The sequence below is a fragment of the Phoca vitulina genome, unplaced genomic scaffold, assembly GCF_004348235.1.
Source record: "Phoca vitulina isolate PV1807 unplaced genomic scaffold, GSC_HSeal_1.0 scaffold76, whole genome shotgun sequence".
NCBI classification, from domain to species: Eukaryota; Metazoa; Chordata; class Mammalia; order Carnivora; family Phocidae; genus Phoca; species Phoca vitulina.
In genome coordinates, this window is record NW_022589779.1 from 1,764,180 (window position 1) to 1,791,960 (window position 27,781).

Below are 27,781 nucleotides of genomic sequence, written 5' to 3' on the forward strand. Positions count from 1 at the left end.
CAGATGTCTTATGACAACATATGTTAAAAGGCAACAATGAAAAAAGCTAAAGAAATTGCTGTTTGCTACTCCCACTCTTTTTACTATTTCCAAGGCCGTGTGAAGCAATTGTTTAAAATATAGGTTAAAGTTGTCTCCTGTTGTGCATGAGACATTTGAAGTCTGTTTGCCAATCTTTCTGACTCTTTTTCCTGTTCTGGTTAGAATCGGTTCCCTGATGAAAGCATAGGATTTGTTTTTCTTGTGATAGCAGGCTTGGCTGTTTTATTTACATATGGAGATTACGAACTGTTTTGTTTTTTTTTCTCTTACTATTAATAGCAAGATCACGCTTGATATTACTTTGATCATAAGTATAATAAATTGACCCATTTTATTTTACTCATAGGTTTACTAAAGCATTCTTATTAATTTTAAAGCTAACAATTTGAGAAAGATTACTTAACTTTTAAAAAATTAAAATGGAACACTGAAATTTAGTGAGAGATAAGGGAAAAAGGCGAAAAAATATTTAACTTCAAGTTAAAGATCCCAGTTGAGTCTTAGACTAATCACTTTCTAATTCTGTAACCCCCGGCAATTTATTTACTCTCTCTGCACCTCAGTTTTCTTATCTGTGAAATGGAATACTAATAAATTTTGGATCAGCCTGTCTTTCAAAGAAGGCATGATATTTGGATGAGATTTTATACAAGGAAGTACTTGGTAAATTTGAAATACTAAACTCGTATTGCTTTTACAAGGCTCAAAAAGGCCAATATCAACTAGTTATTGGTTGAGTAGCAGAAAAATCTTTTCTGTTGACAACTTGAACTTGATGACAAACAAAATAATAGTAGTTTATTTTATACCCAAGACTAAATCTCCTTTCTTAGATAAATAAACATTTATTCATAGGATGATTCTGTAGCACAACATGCATTTTATAAATTACTTTGCAATTCACTTTTTTATGCAGTTGGTAAAAATAATAGCAGTCTAGAGTTTTTTGAGAGATTATTGTGTGCCTGACACTATGCTAAGCACTATATATCCCCCCCAGAAACACACACACATTTTTCAGTTAATCATCATAATTAACTTATGAAAAAAGCAGCAGGAATCCAGAGCCAGGATATCTGACTCGCAATTTGAGTGTTCAGTGGTAGCCACTAAGCTGCCTGGCCTTTCTCTTAATAACAAGATTTCTTTATATATGAAAACTGTGTTTCTAAATAAACAGTTTGCCTTCTACCAGTTACTTAAATTCATCATGACATCTTCATATTTGTTATATTCCTATGGATGATTTCAAGATTCATAGCTTCCTTATATTGACAGCTAAAAATAGGTGTTAACTAAATCAATAAAACACATATTAAATCAACTAGTTAAAACAACCAACTTTTAAACTGTCAAATATTGGATTGAAACTAAACATTTAACTCTATAGAAAAGAATAAAACATCTAGATATTTGCAGTCATTTGGCTAAATAAGATTATTGGATTTTAAACTTTGCCTCTAAGTGTTTTTTCTTGGTTTTTCTTGACTCTGACTAGTGTTCCAAAGTAAATAAAATGAGAGCATTCTGTTGGTCCCTGTTTCTTCAGTGTAGAAAATATGAGACCTCAGATTATATTAAAGAAGTTCAGCACTTCTTTATTCCCATTTCATTTTTGTCAGGGAAGAACAAAGTATCTTAAGTGTTGAGAAATTTGGAAGTTTCAAATAGGTGAACTTTTGAGACACTAAAAAGAAATGGATGGACAAAAAGGATGCATGAATTGCTTTCATTTCTTTATTCTCTCTTTTTTGTAATTAGTAATTTGACTGCTCATGATTTTACTTTTTAAAAACTTGATAGCAGAAAACATCACAAATTTGATAAGCTAATGTTTACTATATGTTGTTTGTCTCGGTCTATTTGGGCTGCTATAACATAGACTGGGTGGCTTAAACAACAAGTACTCATTTCTCACAGTTCTGGATGCCAAGTAGTCCAAAGTCAAGGTGCTAGCAAATTTGGTGCCTGGTGAAAGCTTACTCCTGATTCAAAGATGGTGTCTTTTCACTCTGTACTCACATGGCTGAATGGGCAAGGGAGTGCTCTGGGTTCTCTTTTATAATGGCACTAACCTCAATCATAAGGGCTGTGCCCTCATGAACTCATCACCCTTAAAGGCCTCACCTCCTAATACCATGACACTAGGAGTTAGGATTTCAGCATATGAATTTTGAGGGGATACAAACATTTAGAACAACACTTAGCCAAACTGCAAAGTTTGAAGGCACAGTCCCCCACAAGAGTAGCCTCACTTCAGACACCAACTACAAGTTCAAGGGGTTTGAAAACCTACTCCCAGATTCAATAATTTACTAGAAAGACTCACAGAACTCACTGAAAGTTGTTATACTCACAGTATGGCTTATTACAGGGAAAGGATACAGATCAAAATTGGCCAAGGAAAGAAACACACAGAGCAGAGTCTAGGAGGGCTCCAAAGACTAAGCTTCCATTGTTCTCAGGATGTATTACCTTCCTAGGATCAGTGCATAACAATATGCACAGAGCACTGCCAACCAAAGAAGCTCACCAAAACTTTGATGCCCAGAGTTTTTATTAGGATTTCCTTACATAAACACGATTGATTGATTATCCATATGGCTCATATCAGCCTCCAAGTCAAGATGCAAAACCTCTGAAATAATATGACTGGTCTTTCTGGCATGAACAGCCCCCAACTATTGTATCTCCCATCCTAGGAACCAATGTGGCCAGACCTTATTCTAAACAAAGACATTCCTATAAGGCATGGCACAGATGACCTCCTAAAAGCTGAGGGCAAGGCCAAAATCTTTACTATACAGCAATAAATTATCCTAACTGAAGATTTTTACAAACAGTAAGTGCTGATAATATCTCCTTATTTAATAACATGTTGATAAAGCAAATATATTATTTTTCACCCAGAAAACACTGCCAGTAGGAGATAAGAAGGATAATAACTTATAAGTAGGATCAGAATATGTGTTGAGAAAGTTTTATAAAATCAGAAAAAGCATGAGAGAGCAAAAAAGGGAAAAATATAGCCTTTTAATAACAAAATTGCAAAATAGATTATAGTGTCATTAGAAATATTTTGGGAGCACCTACTTTGTGAGGCATTAGGCTGGCTGAAACACTAGGATGGTGCTTTTCCACTCTCTTTTAGGCAGATTCAATCGCTTACCTCTCCTCTCCTTAGGTTTATGGATCCCCACATCATGATAATTGCTATTGTTAATAGCAGTTCACTGTTAGTGAGAATTTATTGAGATCCTGTTATTGCCTCAACACCTTACAAGGCAGGAAGTATTGTCACCATTTTAAAGATGTGGAAAATAGGTTCTGAAACTTGAAGTAACTCACCTGAAATATACAACTAGTAAATTATTGAGCCACTGCCCTTTTCTTGGGTCTGTTAATTTCTTTAAATCCTTATTTTTCAAAACTCTTCATAAGGTTTGGTTATTCCCCACTGATTCTCAGAAATATAACTATTATCTATCCAAGTGATTGGATGGATTTGTACCCGCACTAATGCTTCTGTATGTTTTTGTATGCTGAATAAAACAGCTGGGAGAAGAAAATAAGTTAATATTTTATTTTACTTATTTATTTTTAAAGATTTTATTTATTTATTTGAGAGAGAGAGTTGGAGAGAGAGCACAAGCAGGGGGAGCAGCAGAGAAAGAGGGAGAAGCAGACTCCCCACTGAGTAGGGAGCCCAACACGGGGCTCGATCCCAGGATCCTGGGATCATGACCTGAGCTGAAAGCAGCCTCTTAACTGACTGAGCCACCCGGGTGCCCCATTAATATTTTAATTTTAGAAGAAGAGCAGTCCACTGAAGCTCCGGTATCCTTTTTTTTAAAAATCAATTCTTTCTGATATTTAGGATTCTGTCACCAAAAAGGACAAATAAATGGAGAGGAAATACACCATAGTGGAATAGTTCTCAGCCAACATTACCTGTAAAGCATTTGAAAAATGCAAATGTATCTAGAAATTCTTACCCATTGTTAGCATGAGACCTGGCTATCTTCACTTAAAAAATAAAAGAAATACTGTTATAACTGATTCTGATGTTAACCTAAGTTGAGAACTAGAGTGAGTATATAGTAGAGAAAAATCATGGGCTTTGAAGCAGACAGACATAGGTTTGACTTCCTATCCTGCCACTTATAAGCTAAGTGATTTGACATAAGTCAGTCAACATTTTATTTGTTTATTTATTTATCTATTTATTTATTCTTTTATTTTGAGAGAGAGAGTATGTGCAAGTGGAGGGGCAGAGGGAGAGGGAGAGAGGATCTCAAAGGCTCCATGCTCAGCATGGAGCTCGATGTGGGGCTCAGTCGCACAACCCTGAGATCATGATTTGAGCTAAAATCAAGAGTCAGACGTTTAACCGACTGAGCCACCCAGGGCCCCTAAGTCAGTTCACATTTTTAAAATGGTGAATGTCTATTAGTAAAATATGAATGGATCAATAGCTACCTATAAGCCTATTGTAATAACGAAATAACACAAAGTAAAAAAATGTAGCACAATTAAGAGCTACTCAATAAATGATAAATATCCTGTTGATAATCAAAATGGTAATGACTCTTACTTCTCTAATGAGAATAATTTGAGAGACACATAGAACTTGTCCCATGAAAGGATGATTAAAATGCTGTGCAAATGCTTAGAACCATTCTTCCTAAAGCTAGTTAGAACTCCAGGGATATGATTTGGAAAGTATGATTAAGTTCACCAGAAAATTTTCTTTACAAATGAAACTAACATGCTGAAAATACTATTTCAGGTATCAAACAAAGGTTCAAAGGATGACACATACAGGCTCAATGTGGGAGTATTTATGGGCGTAGGACTAAGTCCTGATTTGCTGTAAGAGGACACTGATGAGATAAATGTTTAATCAACTTGCGCTAAGGTCCTATTTCCTAGCTCTAGTCTTTCAGACAATAACCCAGTTCTAATATGCACTCTGATTTGCATGCATGACTGAACTAACATCCAACCCTGAGTCACATTGCCTTCTGGGTATTTGTGGTAGAATATTAAGGTCCATCTGTCCATCATGACCACTTCATAGCAAAGCCCCCAGTTCAACATGGTGCTCTGCTATCTTTGCACACTTCTGACCATAATGGGAGAAACCCTAGTAGTTATTAAATTTACTTCTGAGGGCCATGCTCCCTTGATATTTAAAGAATCTCCTTCCATTTGTGTCAGAATTACTCTCATCACAAGGAGAGTGCACGATCTTAGACATACTTTCTATAACAACCAAAGTAATTTTATCTGTGTGTAAACTCAATATAGTGCTTCTAAAATATACAGCTGGTTCTAAATTATAACATCCATTTGTGCAAGTTGCTTTTATCCTTTCTTACTGAGAGTTTATCACAACTTTTATTGGCTCAACTGACACGCACATTGTGACTTCTATCTTTGGGTTGAAGTGCCTGCCACAGTTGCCACCACTTCTAGCCAGCAGGATGTGGAAGGAGATCAAAATGTATATAAAGATAAACTTTAGGGGCACAATAAGGAAGCAGCACACATGATTTTTGCTTACATCCCATTGAACAAAACTTGGTATCACAATCACTTTGAGCTGTAAGAGACCAACAAGTGCATGCTCTGGTCAGGTGGCCACATGCAGGAGTTCTATGGCTAAAGAATGGGGGAATGGATATTAATGTGCAACAAGGAGCATCTAGAACATGTGGCATATAAAGAATGCTTGGGATTCATTAGTAAATTGAATAAAGTCATATAAAAATATGTACCCAAATATCGGTAGCATTCCCATACTAGCAGTAAGTAAATAGAAAAAGTAGCAAAATCAAAATAACAAAACTTGAAGACCATGAAAAATGATTAACCAAAAATGTATACAAGGATAATAATTTAAGATCTTACTTATATTTAGCAGAAACAACATTCACTCAACAAACATTTATTAAAACAACAATTACAGCTAATAATTATAGAATACCCACAGAGGCCCTCTTCTAAGTGTTTTATGAATTTTAACTAGTTTTAATCTTCATATTAGTAATCTCTGAGGCTGGTATTACAAACATTATTTACAGAAAAGGAAACTGAAGCTCAGAGAAAGGAAATAACTTGTTTAAGTTTATACTGACAGAACATAGCAGAATCAGAATTCTACTTCATTCTCATGCTCTTAATCAGCACTTTGTCTTATCCCCTGGACAGGTACCAAGTACTGTTTTGGGCCTTGAGGACATACCAGTAACCAAGTCAGAAGTTGCCCCTGCCTCAAAGGGCTTGTATTAGAAACACATAAATCTAAAAATGCTTTTAGATTCTGTGAAAAAATTACACAGGACTATGGATAGAGAGTATTGTAAATAAAGTCCACAATTATTTTTAAGATTTTTCTTTGTTCTCTCAGTTCTTACTTTTGTAATATCATTAATCAGTCATCATGTCATCTAAAACATTCCTATTTTGACCAGAGAGTACCAAAGAGCATACAAAAAAAACATATTTACTTCATTCAGTAATTTCAATCTCAGGGATAATTTAGCCTATGTTTCTACTGATTTAACTGACATTAGAAACAATGTGTGAAAGTGAATAAAGAACGTAAGTCTAAAACTCAGGAAATGGAGTTACAGTTCTGAGTTTCACTGAGTTTACTTGAACAGTTTTGAAATTGTTTATTTTATTTGTTATTTGAGTATAGTTGACACAGAATGTTACATGAGTTTCAAGTGTACAACATAGTGATTTCACGAGTTTACACGTCATGCTATGCTCACAAGTGTAGCTGCCGTCTGTCCCCATACATCTCTATTACAATATCATTGACTATATACTCTATACTGTTATTTAAAAAAGAGATAGGCATGAGCTACTACATCAGGGATCAGCAAACTCTTCTTTAAAGAGCCATCTAGTAAATATTTTAGGCTCTGTGGCCCAGATGGTCTCTGTCACAACTACTTTACTATTGTAGAGTGAAAACTATCATAGACAATCATGTAAACAAATGAGCTTGGCCATGTTCCAATAAAAATGGATTTAGGAACCCTGGAAATTGAATTTCTTATCATTTCTATGTGTCACAAAGTATTATCTTTCTTTTGATTATTTTCAACCATTCAAACATGTATAAACCATTTTTAGCTTGCAGGCCTGACAAAAATGGGCTACCTGAGGGCTGTAGTTATGACCCTGTACTAGGTGACTACATAGGGCCTGTCCTGGAGGCTCACTGTTACTGGCTGTGGCTTTTCACTGGGCTGCTACCTCTACCTGCACAATAGATAAGAGAAAAGCCCTGAATTGAAGACTATATGCACTGGTCCTCAAACTGAAGGGTGTATCATGATCACCTGGAAGTAGATTCAAATTCAGATTCTTTAAAATGGGAGTCCACATTTTTAACAAGCATCATAGGAGATTTTGATGCATGTGATTTTGAACTGTTAACAAGAACCTGGACCTAAATATAGCATGAACATCAGACTCAGAACCCATAAATGGGAGATTACAAAACAGTGAGATAAGAAGCACAATAGAAATAAGAAGGATCCAAAAAAAGAATACCTGATATTCCGTGAAAAGTGGATACTAGGGAGTAGTTAGAAGTTAGTATGGACAAGTGGGAGGAATGTGGCAAGTTTAAAACCCTCTTCTCTGTGGAATACTTAATTGGGTGCTGTAAATACACTCTGCCCTGGTTGAGAAAAGAAGGGTGAGGACAAGAAAGGAAAGAAGCAACACACTACAAACAGGAGCTGTAACTTCCCTGCAGGGGAATTTACTTTCTCCCTAAGTGGTTCTGCCATTTGCTAGCTCTGTGACTATAGGCAATTTCCTGTATCCTCTTTGCCTCAATTAGCTCAAACCTCATTATGAACTTCTAAGGTTATTGTGAGGTTTAAATAATGTAAAGTGCCTAAAACTGTGATTGGCACCAAGTATCTTTCAGTAAATATTTTTGATGTTGATACTGATTTTTTTTTAGCCATGATACTGTCGAGCTCCTTTTAAAGATGATTGAACTGAGGTCCAGAGAGATGGAGTGTGTGTCCCACAGTGGGACTAATTATGTGAAGTTTGTGGGGGGCCAGAAAAAGGTTTATCATTCATTCTCTGTAAATGTTATTTTCTTTATCCATGGAAATAAAGTATAAAGACCACATAAGTTCTGGTCCCTTTCCATTCTGACATTTTCTAATATATACACATTTGAAAATCACATAAAAATAAAATTGGAATGGGTGCAAAGGAAGGTAGCACATGATTATTACCATTAGAACCCAAGCAAATAGGTTACTTTAAAAGGAATTCTTCAGAATAATGGGTTTAGTATGCTTCTTTTGTTATTTCTCAGGAAGAACTAAATGGATAAACTCTTTGTATTGCCCTGGCTTCCTTTTTTATATTCAAGAATGACTAATGGATATTGTTTCTGTCTTCTGCATTTTCTCCAGTGCTTTTTAAGCACTTTGAAATACTTTTCATTTCCTTAAGACTTTTTCCCTTACCATATCAGAGCTGAAAAGAATTGTTCCAGGACACAGCCTATAATTTTGTCACTTTTGCCCTGATTGGGAAAAAAAGGGGGGGGGACAGCAAAAGCTCAAGAGTGGATTCACAGTGTTAGCCATGCCTGACTGAGATCAGATCTAATGGTGCTGAAAGGGAGTACAGTTCATCTTCAAGAAGGTTACTTTTATTTATTATTTTTTATATCTTTATAGGCTATCTCTCCTTTTTAAGTGTTATTGAGGTATAATTGATATACAAAAATTGCACCTATTTAATGTATACATTTTGATGAGTTCAGACTTATGTATACACTCGTTAATACCATCACCACAATCAAGGTACTAAGCTTATCCATCACCTCCAAAAATGTTCTTATGTTCTTTTGTTGGTGTATTTTGTTTTTGTTTTTGTTTCTGTGGTAAAAGTACTTAATGAGAGATCTGTCTTCTCAGCATATGTTAAGGTGCACAATACCATGTTGTTAACTAAGGGCCCCTGTGTTGTAAGCAGTCTCTAGAATGTATTCATCTTGCATTACTGACACTTTATGTTCACTGAGCAACAACTCCCCATTCCTCCCCCCTCACTTCATCCCCCAGAATGTGCTGAATCTTTTGTCTGATCTCAGAAGCTAAGCAGGGTGGGGGCTTGGTTACTACTCAGATCAGAGACATTAATTTTAATGTGACATTTTAAAAGATTCAAATATTTGTCGATGGAAATACAGTGTTTTTGGATTATTAAAGTGGAAATTTCATTCTAAAACATCCAAAAATTCCCGACAGCATATGATTCATCTTGAATAAACAGATGACAGAAACATGATCAGTATTAGGTAGATTTACCTTTATTAATTTAATAATCAATATTTGCTCAAAGCATTTTAATATTTCTCAGTATATATAACATAACTAAAGTAGAAACTTTTATTCATGTCTTAACATAGTTCATAAAAAATAAGCATTTATTGAGACTTTTAAAGACAGACTCTTGTTCACAGAGCTTACTGGCTACTCTGTAAACTAATCATGTCTGGACCCATTGGATCCTTACATTGCTGTGACTCTCTTCTCAGCATGACTTGGTCTCCTCATTTTTGTTTTTGTTTTTGTTTTTGTTTTTTCACTTGAAGGGTGTGAGATAATTACTGCATTCGGTTGTCCTCCTGCCTTCGCTGAAGGACATGTCAAATTAACATGTTTTTTTGCTTCTGACTTTAGGGAAGGTAAGGGGCCTAGTGATTGTGGGAAGTATCTTTGAAGGAAACCTCTGTTTTATGCCAACATGTCCTTTATGATAAGCAATGCCTTTAGCAACTCCTATTCGTTTTTTTCACTGTGAGATGTGTTAAAAGATAAACTGAAGCATATTAAAAATTCTGAAAGTTTCTTTACACAAAAATCCATTCAAATTAATCAGCAGGATCAAACCGGAAATGGTTAGAAGCCCCCCCTTGACAGGATGGTGGTGGGGGGGGCAGAGACAGACTGTGTAGAGAGAGTGCCAGCTCAAAGAAAGGATATTATTTGATTGGCTCTTGTAAAGCCTAGTGGGCTGTTTGTGATTGGCTGTCCTTGGCATTTCAGTTCCTTAAGCTTGTGGCATTTTATAGGGTCACATTTCAGTTTGCTCATGGAGCGTGCCATTGTTTTAGAGCCACCTCAGTCTAATGGCCTCCTTGTTTAATGAATTTAACAGTTTATTTTTTAAATAGGCTTCTGCTGTCTTCAGGGAGGGGGGAGGAGTTATTAGCAACTCCTTGCCCATCTTGCAGGGTATTTTTTTTTCATGACATTCAAAACTTTTAACTAAACTACTGCCAACATTCTCAGCACTCAATGCTGAATTGTTGCAATTGCTTACACATGGTATACACTTCTCAGCGTCATTTGTTTACCTCAGTGAATATTCTTCACCCCTCATTTTTTTTTTTTGCTTATTTATATTTTAAATTGAGGCTTGCTTTCCTGCAGTGATAAATATAATTTGTTCAGAATATGTTTTCCTATTATTGATACTTTTGGAAAACTCTTTAGGACTTTGTTTTTACTTTTATTCTCTTGATTAATTCTTGTACTTTACTACATTAGCAGCTTCCTTGGTCATTTTTATTACTGTTCTTCTATTTTATGCCACTCTTAGCTGCTAACCTGCTACAGCGGCAGTCCTGTGCCTCAACAATGTCCACTAATTCTCTCCATTTTAAGTTGTTTTGTATTTCCTGCAGTCATTTATATGCCCCTAATGAAAATGCTAGCATTTGACCTTATTATCATTTTAAATATTAGGGAAATATTTGAATAATGGAAATAAGTTAAAATAAAGAGTGACCAAGTATCAAAAAATAGAATGACTGAAATACCAATTAGATGAACAGAATAGAGATAGTTTCATAGAGAATTGTAATTTATAGTAGAATTAAATATCAATAACTGTATTAAAGATATAGCTATTGAAATTAATATTATTGGATATCATAGTTAACAATGAAAATGAATACCATAAGTATTCCATGCAAAAACAAATCTACCTAGGCAAACATTCGAAATCCTATTGTTATTGCAACCATTGTCTTTAACTTAAAACTAACAATAAGAGTTTTGCATGCCAGTTATTCTTTTAAAAATGGGCTTTAAAAATTTTAATGTTACTGAGTTTTTTAAAGATTTTATTTATTATTTTAGAGAGAGAGCGAGCATGTGATTGGGGGAGAGGAGCAAAGGGAGAGGGAGAGAGAATCTCAAGCAGACTCCATGCTGAGCGCAGACCCGGATAAGGGGCTCAATCCCACAACCTTGAGATCTTGACCTGAGCCAAAATCAACTGACTGGGCCACCCAGGTGCCCCTCTAATATCATTATTAAAAGGATTTTTTTTCACCATTAAAAACTACACAAGGAATTCTTATGTTTTTAGGTATAAGCAAAATCAGTTCATAGGTAAAATTTGGAAATAGCCAAAATTCATGTCCTGTTCATGTATTGTGTTTTCCATCAAAGAATCCCCAGAAACTTACTGGTGATGTGCATTTAAATTTGAGTACCCAGTCAATTCATCTAATGGGAATTGGGAAGGCTGGTCAGCCAAAGTGTAGCAGATTAAAAATAAAGGTATATAGTGTTCTCATTTATTCAATAAATATTTGTCGACTGAATAGAGGTAGTATAGTGGTAAAAATTCGAAACCACCACAAGTGAATCTGTTTTCTGCCGCCAAGCTATTTGGTCATTCACTAGGATAAATGGATTCCTACATTAAATCATTGATTAAATAACCATTTTCTAAACTTGACAAGAGGCAAAATCTCACAGTGCAAACCTCTGATTCTCTTCTCAAAACAATTCGATCATTCATTGAATCTGCTCAGTTTCACAAGTTTTCAGTCGTTCACTGAAAGACACTGAAAATGAATATTACATGTGAGCTGATCAAACTGCATTAGACGCTATCAAGTTTTTTTCCATGGGTTTTAGTATGCTTCAGTGGTGCTTACAGATCAATGGCCAAGACCTAGCGCTGGAAAGTGAAATAGCTGTTGGCTTGGGGTCCTAAATTCTGTTTGAATAAGTATCTCAATCTTTATAGTTTCCCAATTAACACAAATCCATATAAAAACACAAATCCAAACTATTGCAGCTGGAGAGTTGCTTAAACGTAAATCATAAATCTCTACTGTTCTACTAGTTACTTTGCTTTTTCATGTTGCAACGTCAGTGGAATCTAAGCATGGAATTCAGCTAAATTAGAATAAGTATATGTGTAGAAGCAAATTATGTGTTAGTGTAGTGAGACTTCTGTAAGTCTCACTCTTGGAATTGTTAATTGAGTTTGGGGTAAAAATAGATGAAAAGAATCTTTGTTAATTAGACATGGGCACTGTCTGGAAGTTGTTAAGTAGGTAAAGGCAACTATGAATTCACAAATATCAGAATGACAGTCCCTGGAGAATTAGGATGAAGAGTAGACATGATTTATTTTAAAACAGTAGTTGGGTAATTTTCAAAGTAAATTGAAGTGCCTGTGCCACATAAGAGTTATAAATAAAAATGATAAAAATGTAAACAGCATGATTTTTATTCCTGGGAATAATTGAAGATATTTTCTAACTATCTAAATTGTTTTGCCAAATCATTACAGGTAAATGCCCCTGCTATCAGACCACAGAACTGTAGTCTTGACCTAGATAAATGTTTGGATTGTGTATGCAGTGAATCACTTCAGTAATTTTCAAAAGGCATTATAACATAATACTTAAACAACAAGTTTTGACGGTATCAAACCTGATTGGAAACCTGTCTCTGTCACGTCTTTTTCTCTGTGACCTTAAGTATATTATGTATTCCCTCTGTGCTAGGTTCTTCATTTGTAAAATCAAAATAATACCCAATTTATATGCTATTGGGAGGATTAAAAGAGATTATAGTAAAAGTTTGTAAATTGCTTTGCAATTTGTGGCATGTAATATATATCCAACATATAACAGCTATTATTATTGCTAATAGTTCTTAATTAGAAACCTAATTCCTAAATTTTTTTCTTGTTTTTCGGCCTTCCTTGTCGAACTTTGGAATGTCCTGTAGATTAATATTTTCAAAAAATAAAGAAGAGAAAAACCAAGTGAAAATTAAGTTAAATTACATTGCTTTTCTTTTTTCACTTTAAGAATTCTGTTGGCTGAAATGAATTTCTAGATACCCTTGGAATTCCATTTTTCCATCTAATGTCAATCTATTTTAAATTTAAAGCATATAAACACAGCATGTACTTCAGTACATCCAAATCATATTACCTAGGCTGCAATATACTTGTAAATATTTTGTAATATTTTAAGACACAATGAGACACAAAGGTCTGGTTAACTTTCATTAAGCTGGACTCCCATGATCCCATTCCTATCCTCCTTTATAGTTGCCTGTGCCTTCTGCCCTGTCTGCCTCCTTACATTCGAGCTGTGAATATCCTATAACACTAGGTCAGTACTTCTCATTCTTCCTTTATTTTCTCAATGAGTTCTTCCAGTCTCAGGGCTCCTTGCTAATCTTGAATCATGTATGAACATTGGAAAGATTTCAAGCTCACACAGTCTTCCACATGAATGACTAATTTTCTTCTCCATGTATAAATTTTCGAGAACTTTTCCATCCAATTTTTCCAACTCCCTATCAGTCTTTTCCATTCATATAGTGTGTTTTCATGCAACATTCAGTAAGTATTTCTAGAGTGCCTCCTACTTGTTAACCAGTGTCTTAAGAACTGGGAATAAATAATCAGAGTTTCTGGTCTCGAGGCACTCGGTGGCAAAATGGGCAGTCAGAAAATAACAGCTAATTGTGATAAAGAGTGATAATTTGTATAACATGAGTTATTGGAGATGCTAAGGAATTATATAACTTTAATCCCTGGGAGGAAGATGGTCCCAGAACCCATCTTAGAGTGGGTAACATATAAGCAAAGACCCAAAAGGTGATTCAGAACCAGTCAAGAAGGAGGAAGGGGTGTAGAGGAAAACCCCAGTCTACCTCCTGTGGTTCTCCTTTACTCTCACATAACTACCACACTTACAGCACTTCTGACTCCAGATGTGTGTGTGCATGGGTGGGAGGGGAGCGTTCTTCCACAAAACATTCTCTGAGACACCACTGGGTGTCCTACAATTTAGCTTAATTCTGACACTTCCTGGAGATAGTGTCAGATCCCACATGTTAAAGGCTCAGTCCCACGTGTCTACTCCCTTCCACTTCAGATGTCAATTTTATTTTTACTTTTTTTAATTTAAATTAAAACTATTTTTATTTTACTTTTTTTAATTTAAATTCAGTTAGCCAACATATAATACATCATTAGTTTTTGATGTGATGTTCAATGATTCATTAGTTGCGTATAACACCCAGTGCTCATCAGGTCATGTGCCCTCCTTAATGCCCATCACCCAATTACCCCATCCCCCCACCCAGCTCAGATGTCAGTTGTAAATAAAAGTTGTCACCTGTGTTCCTGACTGATTCGCTGTAAATCAGAGGTTCCCATAACCCCCTCTTTGGATTCTACTAATTTGCTAGAGCAGCTCAAAGAACTCAGGAAAACAGTTACATTTACCAGTTTATTAAAGGATACAGATGAACATCCAGATGAAGAGAAACAGGGCAAGGTCTGGGAGGGTCCCAAGCCCAGGAGTTTCTGTCCCTGTGGAGTTGGGGTATGTCACTCTCCCAGCACATGGATATGTTATATTCACCAACCTGAAAATTCCCTGACCCCCATACTTTGGGATCTTTATGGAAGTTTCACCACTTAGGCATGATCAGTCATTAACTCCAAGCCCTCTCCCCTTTCTGGAGAATCGGGGTAGAGTTGAAAATTGCAAGCTTCTAATCATGGCTTGGTCCTTCTGGTCACCAGCCCCCATCCAGGAGCCAAAAATAATCTGACAGAGGCAAAGGCAAGAACAAAACTTGGAAGATAGGCTTGGAAATATCATGGGTTTGGAAATGTCTAGACACAATGGGTCAGGCTCTCAGAAGCTAGGTGAGCAATCAGGAAACACAAATAAGGGTTGAGGAGAAGCAATAAGCCAGAGAGCAAAAAGCACACAGATGCCAGAGTTTTAGTTGAGGTACTTCAGTTTTTTTAGTATCCTGTCGTTCTTCTACCTTCATCCAGATAGTGTTTGCCACAGTAATATTAAACAACCGATAGTACTAGGAACACAAAGAGTTCCTGTTCTTCTATCCACCTGAACAGTTTTCTCCCATTGTCCCCAACGGGTAAATTCTTAGCTATTTTTCAAAATCTCCATTTAGAAATTCCATGCTCTGTGTTACCTTCCATGTCCCTGGTTATATTTTCAAGGACACTTTTAGTTATAAGTGACAGAAAAGCAAGTTTGAGCAAAAATGAGAAATTTGGGGCTCATATTAATGAAAGGCCAGGGGTAGAGATGATTTAAGAATGGTTAGAATTAGGAGCAGATGTGATTCATCAGGGCTCTATCTTTTTCATGTGCTTTTCTCCATGAGCTAGAACTGTTGGTAAACAGCCATCCTGATCATATCCTACCAGCTTAACCCCCATAGTAGAAAATGAATCTTCCCCCATACCTCTGCCACAAACATCTCAAGGAGTATTCTGATTTCCCTGGCTTGGATCATGTATCCATCCATTTGCCCTAAGCTCTGACCCCCTGACTGACAGTCTCTAGAGTAGGGAAGGAAAATTCCGCAGTGAAAATGTAGGATGTTGTTTACAAAAGTAATATTGAAGGGATACTGGGTATTTAAAAAGAAATGTCAACAAACAGTTGATAAATCATGGTTGATCAATTAAAATGACTGTGGGCAGTTCCCCTTGACCAGAGTTCTATGGGCCTTCAGTGGATTGATAAACTGAAAATGTAGGCACAATTTTGCCTGGATGTGAATCTCTCCAGGGAGGGGTCCATACCTTAATGATATACAAAGGATTCCAGGGTGGGAAGGTAGAAATACTTGGAAAGGAAATGCTTTGTCCCCATCCCCATCCACTGTGAACTTCCCCTGACCTAAGCCATGTGAGGGAATTTGACAGAAAGTAGAAAGTATCAAGATAGGAGTTAACTTTTATTTGATTCCTACTTAGTTCTCATCACACTCTGTTTATCTCCATTTAATCACTTGTTAAGTGTGGATCATAAAAACTATTTGTAGATTAAAATAGTTTAGCACAGTGCTTGGCATATGGTGAGTTTCCAGTACTTTCTCGGAGTTATGTAACAACTGGGTAAGCCACAGAGACTACCCAGAAGTGATTCCTCCTACCTGCCATGCCATCTCATTTGTAGTAGGTCATGCTCTTTAGCAATGAGGGATCCAGGACTACTTTGGTATACTAGACAAGTCACTGTCCCCTCCCTTCGACAGCATTCCCTGCCAGTGAGAGCCCAAAGAATGTTTGGGGTCCATCAGCTTCTTTTCATTCTGCTTGTGCTTACAAGCTAGCTCTCAGCCATCTCCTGCATTTGCTTCTTAAGCCAGTTGGGAGAATTTCCTAAAGAGGCCTCTGCTACCTAGAGACCCTGTGATTTCTAGGTGAACTTCTCTGCCCTTTGAACACATTAAAGAGGCCCAACCCCCAACATTGCATTCTCAGGAGAGAACCTCTCACTTTTTCCCCTGTGAAAGAAAGAATTGAGATTATTAACGCCTAGAATTAAAACATATGCTGAAGCTTTGCTTTCATAACTCCTCAGGATAATTTGTTATTGGGCAAAAATAGAACAGAATAAAATCATTTAACAGTGATAAGGAATATACAGGATTCTACATCTATTCTCCTGTTTCAAAAACCTAATTTTTGGGCTTAATTAAAAACAACAACAAAAAAAGTAGAATTTGTATGTTGGTTGTCATGTCTTTCTTAGAACTGTCATATGTATACTTTCTAAAACACTTGAAGTTTGTCATTTTTTTAACATAGCAGCACAATTATATTTGCATACAGTGTTTTCCATATGAATTTGGTGTTTTGACTTTTTATTATTTATTATTATTATTATTATTTAGGGTATTAATTCACTGAGTCATTCAGTAAACCTTTATAGAGGGCCTGCTTTATTTTAGGCACTAGGCCATGTTTAAAATTTATCTGAATTACTAAACCAATAGAAATTATTCTGAAAACAGAGTTAAATTTGGTGTTTAAATGTTTTGTTTTGTTTTTTTTAAAGCTCTCTCTTCACTTCTAAGTAGATTAAATAATGGAAGAAAATGCATAGAATTTTAAAATTTATTATTAACTTTGTCAACATATTTGTTAAGTCATGGATGTTATCATAGTGGAATGTCATTATACAATGCTTGAATTTTTAAAAATTTGTAATAAAATTTCATTATGTAATGATGATAATATAATATTATTCCTTTAATCAAGAGACAAGATATTAAGAATTAATATAAAAATGATATGCCAAGGGACTATTTTATTCTTATTGTTCCTTTGATATAATCCATTTCTGTGCTAACATCAGAGAAATGTCTCTGAAGGTTCCCACACACTCTAAATCATTATCTTTTGTTACTTCTGAATGAATTAGGCTTACATTCTTTGTTTACCCCTATCCATTCATTATTTAAATCAACACATTTTTATTGAATAAAATAAACCTTGCACATAACATGATGTGCTGCTTCATATGAAAATGTTGTTTTCAATAAGGAATTCCTTTGAAAATTGTTTTCCCCTGAAATATTATTAGGACTTCTGATAGCTAAATAAATAAGCAAAGTGATTAAGCAAATAAAGGAAAATAATATTAGATTTTAATCAATGAAATACACACAGTAATAAACAGGGAAACTGTAACAAGTGGTTGATGATGGCAAGGTATGTTTTCTCTGAGGAATGGTATTTCAGCTGAATTTTGAAAGCTGGGATTAGGTTAACTGTGGTCTGAGCTGGGATAGAATGTTTCAGGTAAGAAGATTAAGTTCCTAAAATCTGGGTGAAAAAGAGCCCAGTGTATGTGAGAGACAGAAAGGAAGCCGTTGTGACTGAAGGGATCATATAGGATATTCTAGACTTTGTTAAGAAGTTTAAATTTATGCAAATAAATTGGGAAAACATTGAGGTTCTTTGGAAGGCAAGGAGTGACACAATGTAACTTAAGTTTCAAAGGTGAATCTGGCTTCTTTGTGGATGATAGCTTGTAGATGGGCAAGAGTGGGAGCAAGGGAACCAGTTGTTTGCTGATTGCAGTTCAAAAAGAAGAGCATTTACAGAGTTGTTCTTCATTATTTGGTGATAGGCCCTTACAAAAGGATATGCTGTATGTCCAAATGCTGGAGGTTATATACAAGATACCTGATCTCATGAACACAGCATTGTGCATCTGGGCATTGAAGCAGTGGCAGGGATGGGGACAACCACCCAACTTCTTGACATTTTATGTTTATCTGGTGATTATTGGTCTATGTGACATACTGGTCTCATATGTGATTGACTATTTATTGTGTATTAAATACTAAGGGCATTGATTTCCCCAAGAACCGATACTGACTCAATATCTGAGTTGATAAATATAATAAGATTTGCCAGGAAATAAATAAGTTATGGTATTAATGTAAAATGCTTTCAAAAAATATGTGTAAATAGCAACTATATTTTAAAACACCATTTAAAAATGTTAGAATGCTATTTTTTCCTCTGTTTATTACTAAGATTACTTAAACTACAACTATCTGAGAATCTTTCTTGTTGAAAATATTATGTCTGTAAAGTTGAGCTGAAAATTTTCAAGAATTAATTGCTTTTTGAGAAGTCTTCCACAAATTAACTATAGTTGAACTAGCAGCACTAAGATAATGGTCACTAAAATAATGATAATGAAAAAAAATAATGATAATGAAACTAATTTCATTCTAAGTACTCATGATAGTGCCACAAAATTAATTCTAGTTTATGTTATTTGCTTATTTTAAAATTACAGATATCCTACCTCTTAGGGTGAATGAATGTGCTCGTAACTAGCCTTCAGCCTGCAATGTTTTCATTTATCTTTCTTTTATACTTTAAAAATATAGACCCCTATGAATTTTATCACATTTCATAAATTAATTTTAAAAGTAATTTCTGAATTAATAACACATGGATTATGGCATTAATTTAGACACATTTCCAACTATATAGATACATTTTTAACTAGAGAATATTTTCTTCAGTAAATTTCATATTCATGTAATTATTATTCAAAATGCTAACCTAAATGTTAAAAATATTTTTAAGTAATAACATGAGTTATATTAATGTTTATTTTCTGATTATTTGTTTGTATTCATTAGTTCTTAACCACATTTGAGTAAATTCAATTTTTCTATACTTTACGCTCTAGTTTAGATTTTTAAGGCATAGTGCTTTTATTTTGCAGATTGTTGCCTTGCGTGAACAAAATGTTCATATACAAAGAAAAATGGCATCAAGTGAGGGGTCCACAGAATCAGAACATCTTGAAGGGATGGAACCTGGTCAGAAAGTCCATGAAAAGGTATGACACATACGACATGGCCCTACATGGAAATATTCATTTGCTATATCATTTGACAAAATACGAAATATGAAGTCCATGTGATAAACATTCTTTATTATTTTTTGATTTGTTGGTCAAAAGTTCATGATGACTTTTCATTTATTGCTTTTAATTTGATTTTCTTAAAAATAATATGTATGTGTGTATGCATAGATACATATTTGAATTTCTCAATACTTGCTGTTAACTTGATCCTCTGAAATAATTCAATTATATATCTAATTGAATAAATATATTTGCACAGATAGGTATATCTATAATATATATCCAGGACTTTTTAAGTATAATAACAATAATTTTGATTTATAAATGGTATTATGTACAATTGGCAACTCATCTGTGGCTTATCACTGCAAAAATTTTTTGGTAATCTCCTGTTTGGTTTGCTATATTCCATGTGTTTAAGAAGGTCCTAACAGTACTCCTGTTAATGAGAAATTTCATAAAAGGATATCTGAAGTCTTGGGACTTTTACTGGTTTTTAGAAGGGAATGAGTTTCCTTTGGTTGGGTCTTCTACCCAGGCTAAGAACACCAGCAGTCTGTTTGGCCCTTTTCTGGGCTAAACCATTTGTTTCCAGCACAAAAGGAAGGTCAGTTGCTGGTAGGTCTGGAATCAGATAAAGATGACATAGGCTTTGCATACCTTGTGCCCGAGGCTTAGACAATCTGCGGAGATATTTGCCATGACCAGTTACATCTTCAGATGGTTGAACTCTTTAAGCATCAAGACTGCATGAATTAGGTAGCTAAATTGGTGTCATTGTCAATGTCAAGAGGTTTTAGAACATAGAGATCAAGAAGCAAGTGACTGGACCACAAAGCAATAGCACCAGACTTCTTACCTGAAAATAAACTGAACACTTCCTTACTTTTCCAGTTGAAACAACTGGAGGGGCTTCTTATGTTTCCTCCTTCAAGTATGAAAGCAAAGGAGGCCAAGTCAACCAGACTAATTTCCTGAGACTGTCATCAATTCTGGTAGCTGAGAGGCAAATAGCTCTTAATTTAAGGTTTCACTGTTTTAGCCTTTATCCATGTATTTTATAGAAATCTCAAGCTGAGTATTAAAAATAAACTACAGTCTGACAGCTAGTTTTCATGAGCTGTATTTCAAATTTGAATAAAATTATTTCTCATCCCTTCAGATAAGTAAAGTGACATTAATTCAGTAAACAAACCACTGAGCTCTTTAGAATAAGCTGTTTGCACTCAAAACTCAGTTTAGGAAACTAATATGTAATTTTCTATTACTGTTTCATTTTAATTATGTCATCAGTAATACAGTGCTATACCTTTTCTCAGAGAATTATAGAATCATACTTGTTTGGGTATAATAATGGACTTTGTGGTCCTGAAGTCTTTTTCTTAGAAGTCTACAAAATATTGTGTTTTTTTAACAATGCTGTATTTATGCTAATCCAGATAAGAATTAAAGAAATATGTATTTGAAAGGCAGAAAGAACTTGAGATCTTGTCGATTCCCTAACAAACCATTTGATATTTAAAGTGTTCGTCTAGTACTTTCAGGAGAGAAGAGAGTACTCACGCACATATTTATTTTTTTTAAATGTTGTTTCTTTTAACATATAACCCCTAAATGTCCAGGCATTCTAGAATGTAAGACAATTCATGTCAGATTAACTTTCAGAAACTGGTTCTAGTATCAGGATGAGGACCTATGTATAATAGATGTTTGTCTCTATTGGACTCCACAGATTCTAAGGATTCTGTGTAGTTGGTGATGTAAAGTACTTGTCTCTAACTTTCTTTGCCTCTTAGTTCTTGGGGAAGGCATTTCAGCCAGTATAGAAGAGAAATTCCGTGCCATTGCTAACTTACTCTTCCTTATGGATGTAACTAAAGATTTTTAAACATTGTAATTATTGGTATTCTTTTTTTTCCAATTTCCCAGAATTGTAAGAAGAGTGATTTCCAAATGCTTTGAAATAATGATACACTAGTATTGTTTAAAATAGCATGCCCCTATCCTCTGAGTGTAAACCTAAAATATATATCATGCATATATATTTTTTTCTAATTTAAAATAAGCGACCTGTTTCAATTCGTATTACTCCTGAGATGTCAGTCAGGAAAGTATTTTGAAAGTTTGAGGGGTTTTTTGTTTTTTCTTTATTGAGGTATAATTGATATACAATGTTACATTAGTTTCAGGTGTACAACACAGTGATTTGATGATATTTCTATACCTTACAAAATGATCACCATAATAAGTATAGTGACCATCTGTCTCCATACAAAATTTATACAATATTACTGACTATATTCCCTATGTTGTATATCACATCTCCGCATCTTATTGATTTTATAACTGGAAGATTGTACCTCTTAATCTTCTTCATCTATTTCATCCATTTCCCAATCCCCTTACCTCTGGCTACCATCAGTTTTATTTTCATGTATTTATTTATTCATTCATGTCACACTTCTTTGCCTGCCATTTCTTTTTTTCCAGTTTTATTGAGATATAATTGACATATAACATTGTTAAGTTTAAGGTATACCACATGATGATTTAGCATATGTCTATATTGTGAAGAAATTACCACAGTAAGGTTAATTAACACATTGATTACTTCACCTAATTACCTGTTGTGTGTATGTGTGCGCGTGTGCTAAGAATATTTTAGATTCACACTCGGCAACTTTCAAGTATATAATACAATACTGCTGATAATAGGCACCATGCTGTATATCAGATCCCCACAATATTCTAACTGCTGACATTTATGGATAGAATATGAAATGATATCCTAATCATTATATTTATCATCCTTATATAAATACTCCTATCTTACACACATACATATTATAAAGCATCTTTACTTTTCAAAATTATTCTGTGTTGCATGATTATTTAAAGTATTTCAATACCATTGAATAACAAGTGTTATAGGATTGTAATTTAAATCCTACCACTTAATTTTTTATTGAGAATTGTTTAAAAGGATATCCCAACAAAAAGAAATATTATATTTGGGAGTGTCTATGCAATGAAGATTATCAGTGAAGTATGACTGTAGTATTAATGCATAAATTGCAAAGTGGTGGTTGGAGAGAAATACACAAAACTATTGTTAGATGCTCTGGAACTGCCAGAAAGTGACTTGTAAATCCTAGTCACAAGGATTACCCTTTGCTTAGGGTAGTAAAGCTACTTAAATTACATAGTCAGGGTGGGTTATTAGCCAACAGATGTTTTATTTGGTGGCTTGAGAATTCTGTTGACAAAATAGTTGATAAAAATAGTCTCAAAAAAGCACACTCTGAAACGGGCCTTATTACTCATAGAAAAGCTGTGTAATTATTATCAACATTTTAAAAACAAAAAATTAAAAGAAAAAGTAAGCTTAACTGAAACTAGTTTAAATGTTTCTGTGGGACATAAATTTAATCAGTTGTTCAGAAGAACATAAATACTCATCAGATAATAAAAAATTTTCAGGACACTAAATTTCACCTCATTAAAAGTTCAGAACTGGGCTCAATACCTTTCTTCCTATTAATTTCTAGAGGCGAATTAATTTGTGAAATTTTTGCAATAAGCACACTGCTCTTGTAAAGGAAATAATAATGCTTCTGACTCATATATTCTGTACTTCCGATTATTTTTTGCAGCTGCAAATATTTGCTAAGTGATGTGGACAAGTGGGATGGTAGACACTGGTGGAGATTCAGAAGACATTGTCTCTGTAATAAATTTGCTGAGAAACTAGAGTGAAAAATCAGCACGCCTCAATTAATATTGTAAAACATGATAAATAAGTAGTGTCAAAAATGATATTGCAGTTTAAAGGAGAGATCAATTAATTGTGATGGGAGGTGTCAGAGAGGCAGCATGGAATAGTGATTTGTTTGATGTCAGGACACCTGGATTCAAATTCCGTCTCTGCCAATTACTAGCTGGGTGACCTTGCACTTTAACCTCTCTGAGTATCAGTTACCAGTAAATAGTCATACCCAACTTACAGCTTTGTTGTAAAGAGTAGAGACACTGACTATAAATAACAAAACTTGATTACAAGCAATAAATAGTGATGGTTATATTTATTAGTACTATGTTTTCATGGCCATGCATTTTTCAGTAAATATTTAGTGGCAACCTTATTGAAGGTGCTAGGATATAGGTCCTGGTCTAGGTGGCTGGTAGGTAGTAATGAACAAGGCAGATGAAGGCACAGGCAGTAAGTGCATATAAGAGGGAGTGAATGTGATCAAGGGGCAGGTGTGAAGTATGTTAAATAGACATGGCAAGGAAGGGCTTTTTTAGGAGGTGGGGTTTGGACTGAAACCTGAAAGAGGACACGGATTCAACCACATGGAAGAACTTAAGAATTTTTGAGGCAAAGGAAACACTAAGTGCAAATGCACCAAGGGTGGGAAAGAGCTTCTCTGGCACCTTCTTGGGAAGGAAGGATGACAGGGTCACTGAAGCCTAGTGGTCAGGGGAGAGGGCAGCAGGAGACAGGACGGAGCAGTGAACAGCGTCAGATCATGTAAGTTCTCGTAGGCTGTGGTAAGGAGTCTAATTTTATTCTCAAAGCAATGGGAAGATATAGAAGTGTGATAACTTGGGAGCATCTCGATTAGATATCTTTTAAAAAAAATCATTTGCACTGCAATTTTATATCTGTCATTTTTTCACACATCAGACTTCTGAAGTTGATAGAGATGTTTCTTTTCTTAATTTTACCGATAATGAAATTGAGACTTAGAACAATTAAATGACTTATTTGTCCAGAGCAGGACCACAACCCTGGTCTTCTCACCTCCAGACAATATTATGCCCTCATATTCCTTCTCACATGCCTGGATGATTTCTATAGGTGTTACTGTTGATTTTTTAAAAAATTCATTCTAAGCCAATCTTAGTTTTTCTGATCTTTTCTTCTTTTATTATTATATATAGTCATTTGTGTTTTAGAATTGATTATTTCATTCTCTTCAAGAGTGTGCTTTTAATTTTTTTTTTTATTTTTCCCACAACTTCTCCCAGTTATTACTGTTTTGTTTTGTTTTTTTTATTCTGAACAGATCCTCTAAGGCCATGGCATTCCAAATTTTTGATCACGGCAAGTATGACTCTTAACCCTAGGCAAGAGAGGGCTGTGATTTGGTGGGCCTTGCTGTGGCCCTCTTGCCCTTCTACTGGATGATAAGTTCAGGAGACCAGGGGAAACTGCACACCTGTGAGCCACACCACCACCCCTTCTTGACCCTATGCCGGGTACCTGGAAGCCCAGACACTCTGATCAGACAGAACTTCACCTGCCTCCAGGGCCTTTATTGACTTCTTCCCAGGAGCAATGTCTGTAGTCTGTCTGCACTCTAATGCACCCATTCCTAGACTGAAGGAGTGTGGCCAAGGGATGTCTGTTTGCTGGGGTTCCACAAAGTTTGAAAGTGCTGGCTGAGGTATCTATTCAGGCAAAACCAGTTCAGTATTCTGGAAGGAGCTGAGACTAGGAGGAGAAGGGGAGCAGACTACAGTCCAGGGGCCATAGCTGGCTAAGTCCTGCCATAGAACTTCAAGGAGACTGAGAATTATTATTTAGAATCTGGCCTAAAAGTCAATGTGAATGTATCTTTTCAAGGGATGTAATAGGTTATATTTTTACTTGACAGTTTGCTGGCTTGATTTATAATCGTTAAATATTTAGATTTATGGTATATGGACCTCTCTTCATTGTTTTGGCCTGGACACCCCCCCCCCCCCAGATACTAGATACCTACCTGTCTGCTACCCACTGTAAGAAATACAATTTAATTTCAACCTTTTACTCAGCAATATATGTATTACATCTGTTTGCATGTATGTGTAAAACTGAAACAGAAGTCTCACAAAGCAATAGTTACGTTTTACCATGTGCAATACATTTTGATATTTCTTATTCATCAGTGACTGAAACATTGCTTTAGTTCTTCACAGAACTAAGGGTGAAGGATTTGGCTGATTTGTCAGTGACCATACAAAGTGTGAGGCACCTTTTGACATGTGAGGCCCTTTCTAGGCTGGTGGCTCTCTGCTCCCCCCTCAAGCTTCCTTCGCTTGTCATCCTCACTTTGAACCTAGGTGCTCTGAATGAACCAAGCTGCTTGTTCACTTTTCAAAACTGTTGTTCTTGTTATTCTCTTCTCTTAGAATCTGACATTAGTTCATGACTGTTCTTAAATTAAAATGTAACATAACAACTTAAGCAACAGTAACATGTAAATGTAAAAGCTGAATAAATACAAAATCAGAAATGGATTTTTATTCACATTTTTTCAGTTCCTTAGTTCAGATAAGCAGAAAAATTATGGCCAAAAAATTCACAAAACAAAATGAAGAATCAGTGGCAAGAATAATTCTCTGTTCAGAAAATCTAGGAACTAAGTGTGTAATGTTTGCGTTGTAGAACTTTGGTCATGAAGGACATTGAGCTGAAATGTTATAAAAAATGAAATATGGCATGTGCCTTTACCAAAATTAAGGGTTTTATGGATTTCTAGCAATACAATGCTGTATTTTAAATGAACCGCCAATGACAAAAATGGGCACTTAGGAAAAGTTAATATATGAGCAAAATGATCCTCAATGATGACAAAAGGATTTTATTTCATCACACTATTATGGTCTAATTTGAAATATCATAATATGAAGATTCTGCATAATCTCACACAAAGCTGATAGCTCTACTTAAGTGTTTGGCTTATGAATATATCATATATCTATTTAAAAATACTAATAAACATTATTTGGCACAAATGCCATTCTTTTAGAGTCCTCTGCTAAGTTCTAGTTGAAAGTAGTTACCCATGGGGATGTTTTCAGTGTATTCACTGCATTTTGGCCATTTTTATATGCCTTCCTCACTACATGTCAACTACTGCCAGCAACTGTTCTTCCAGAAATTTAGTCTTTGTCAATGGTGGCTTATTTTATGCATTATTGATTAAGGCCCGATTTCTTCTCTGTATCAAAGATAATTATCATTTGGATTTGTTTACATCTGAATAGCCCTAACAGAATATTTTCTTCTGTGCATTGATCCCATATATTGTAATCTAATTCCTCATAGGAACTGTGTATACTTCTCTTTTATTCTTCATTTGAATTTTCAAGCAATGAAACCAAGCAAAGGGATGGGATTTATGAATTCGCCATCTTAGGGGTGGCATGCCTCTCAGGAAAGAGAAGGTCCAAGTATAGCCCTTGACACATATGGCTGGAGTGGCTTAGAGGTCTATGACTGGCTTTGAAAGGGCCCAGAAGAGGCAAGTTTAGGATGCCCCATGCTTCATTCATATGCACATGAAGTTATACCATATCAGTTTTATAGGAGCTGAGTTGAAGAAAAAGCTTGTGACCAAAAGTCAGCCATCTTCTATATGCAGTGGTGAAAATGAGAAATAAAAATCTTCTAATGTTGTGTGGGAACTCATTAACCTCAAAATAAATGTCTCTCTGAATGCAGTGCCTGGGTTTTTATGCTTTAACTATGGCCTAACTAGATGGGAAGAGAAAGGGGAATTGACTTGCCTGTCTTTGAGAGCAGATTCAGTATCATTTATATTATCAGCCCAGATATGAGGGCAGAAGAAAGAACACACCTTTGCTGAAGTAGGATATCTTCAGACTTTAAAAGACTGATTCACAGAATTTGACAGAAAGTGTGTTCATTTATCTCCATCCTATTGGCATAATTTGAGTGTTTATTTTATACCAAGTATTTGCTCCCTTAAAGTGATGTAGAAAAGAACAAATACTTTTCCTTCCCTGTGTATTGTTTCATCTGATCTGCTGAGTGAATCCAGGAAAATTTTTAAGGCTATTATTTAGATGCTCTGCAATTGACCGACCTTTATTTTTCACTTTTGTAGAGTTTATCCATCTTATCATTTCTCATGAAGCACTAGTTTGCCAGGAATTTAATGTGTGTTTTACAGAATCCACTCCCCCAGAAAGAGAATTTCTAGGACAAGAATATTAGGAAATGTTGTGCTATACATTTTTGGACTAACATCTTAACTGTAGTATTCATTAGATTTTTTTCTTTTTTTTTTTTAAGGTTTTATTTATTTGACAGAGAGAAAGACAGCCAGAGAGGGAACAGAAGCAGGGGGAGTGGGAGAGGGAGAAGCAGGCTTCCTGCTGAGCAGG

General features: G+C 35.3%; 1 protein-coding gene across 21 annotated transcripts in view; it reads left to right on the forward strand.

Annotated features, from left to right (window-relative positions):
• PPFIA2 (PTPRF interacting protein alpha 2) overlaps positions 1 to 27,781 on the forward strand; it is a 469,533-nt gene that overhangs the window by 309,796 nt on the left and 131,956 nt on the right. For all 21 annotated transcript variants that reach the window (XM_032393724.1, XM_032393725.1, XM_032393729.1 and 18 more), the window contains one exon: positions 19,460 to 19,576. In XM_032393724.1, coding sequence (XP_032249615.1) covers positions 19,460 to 19,576 — 117 coding nt within the window. The remainder of the gene's footprint in view (positions 1 to 19,459; positions 19,577 to 27,781) is intronic.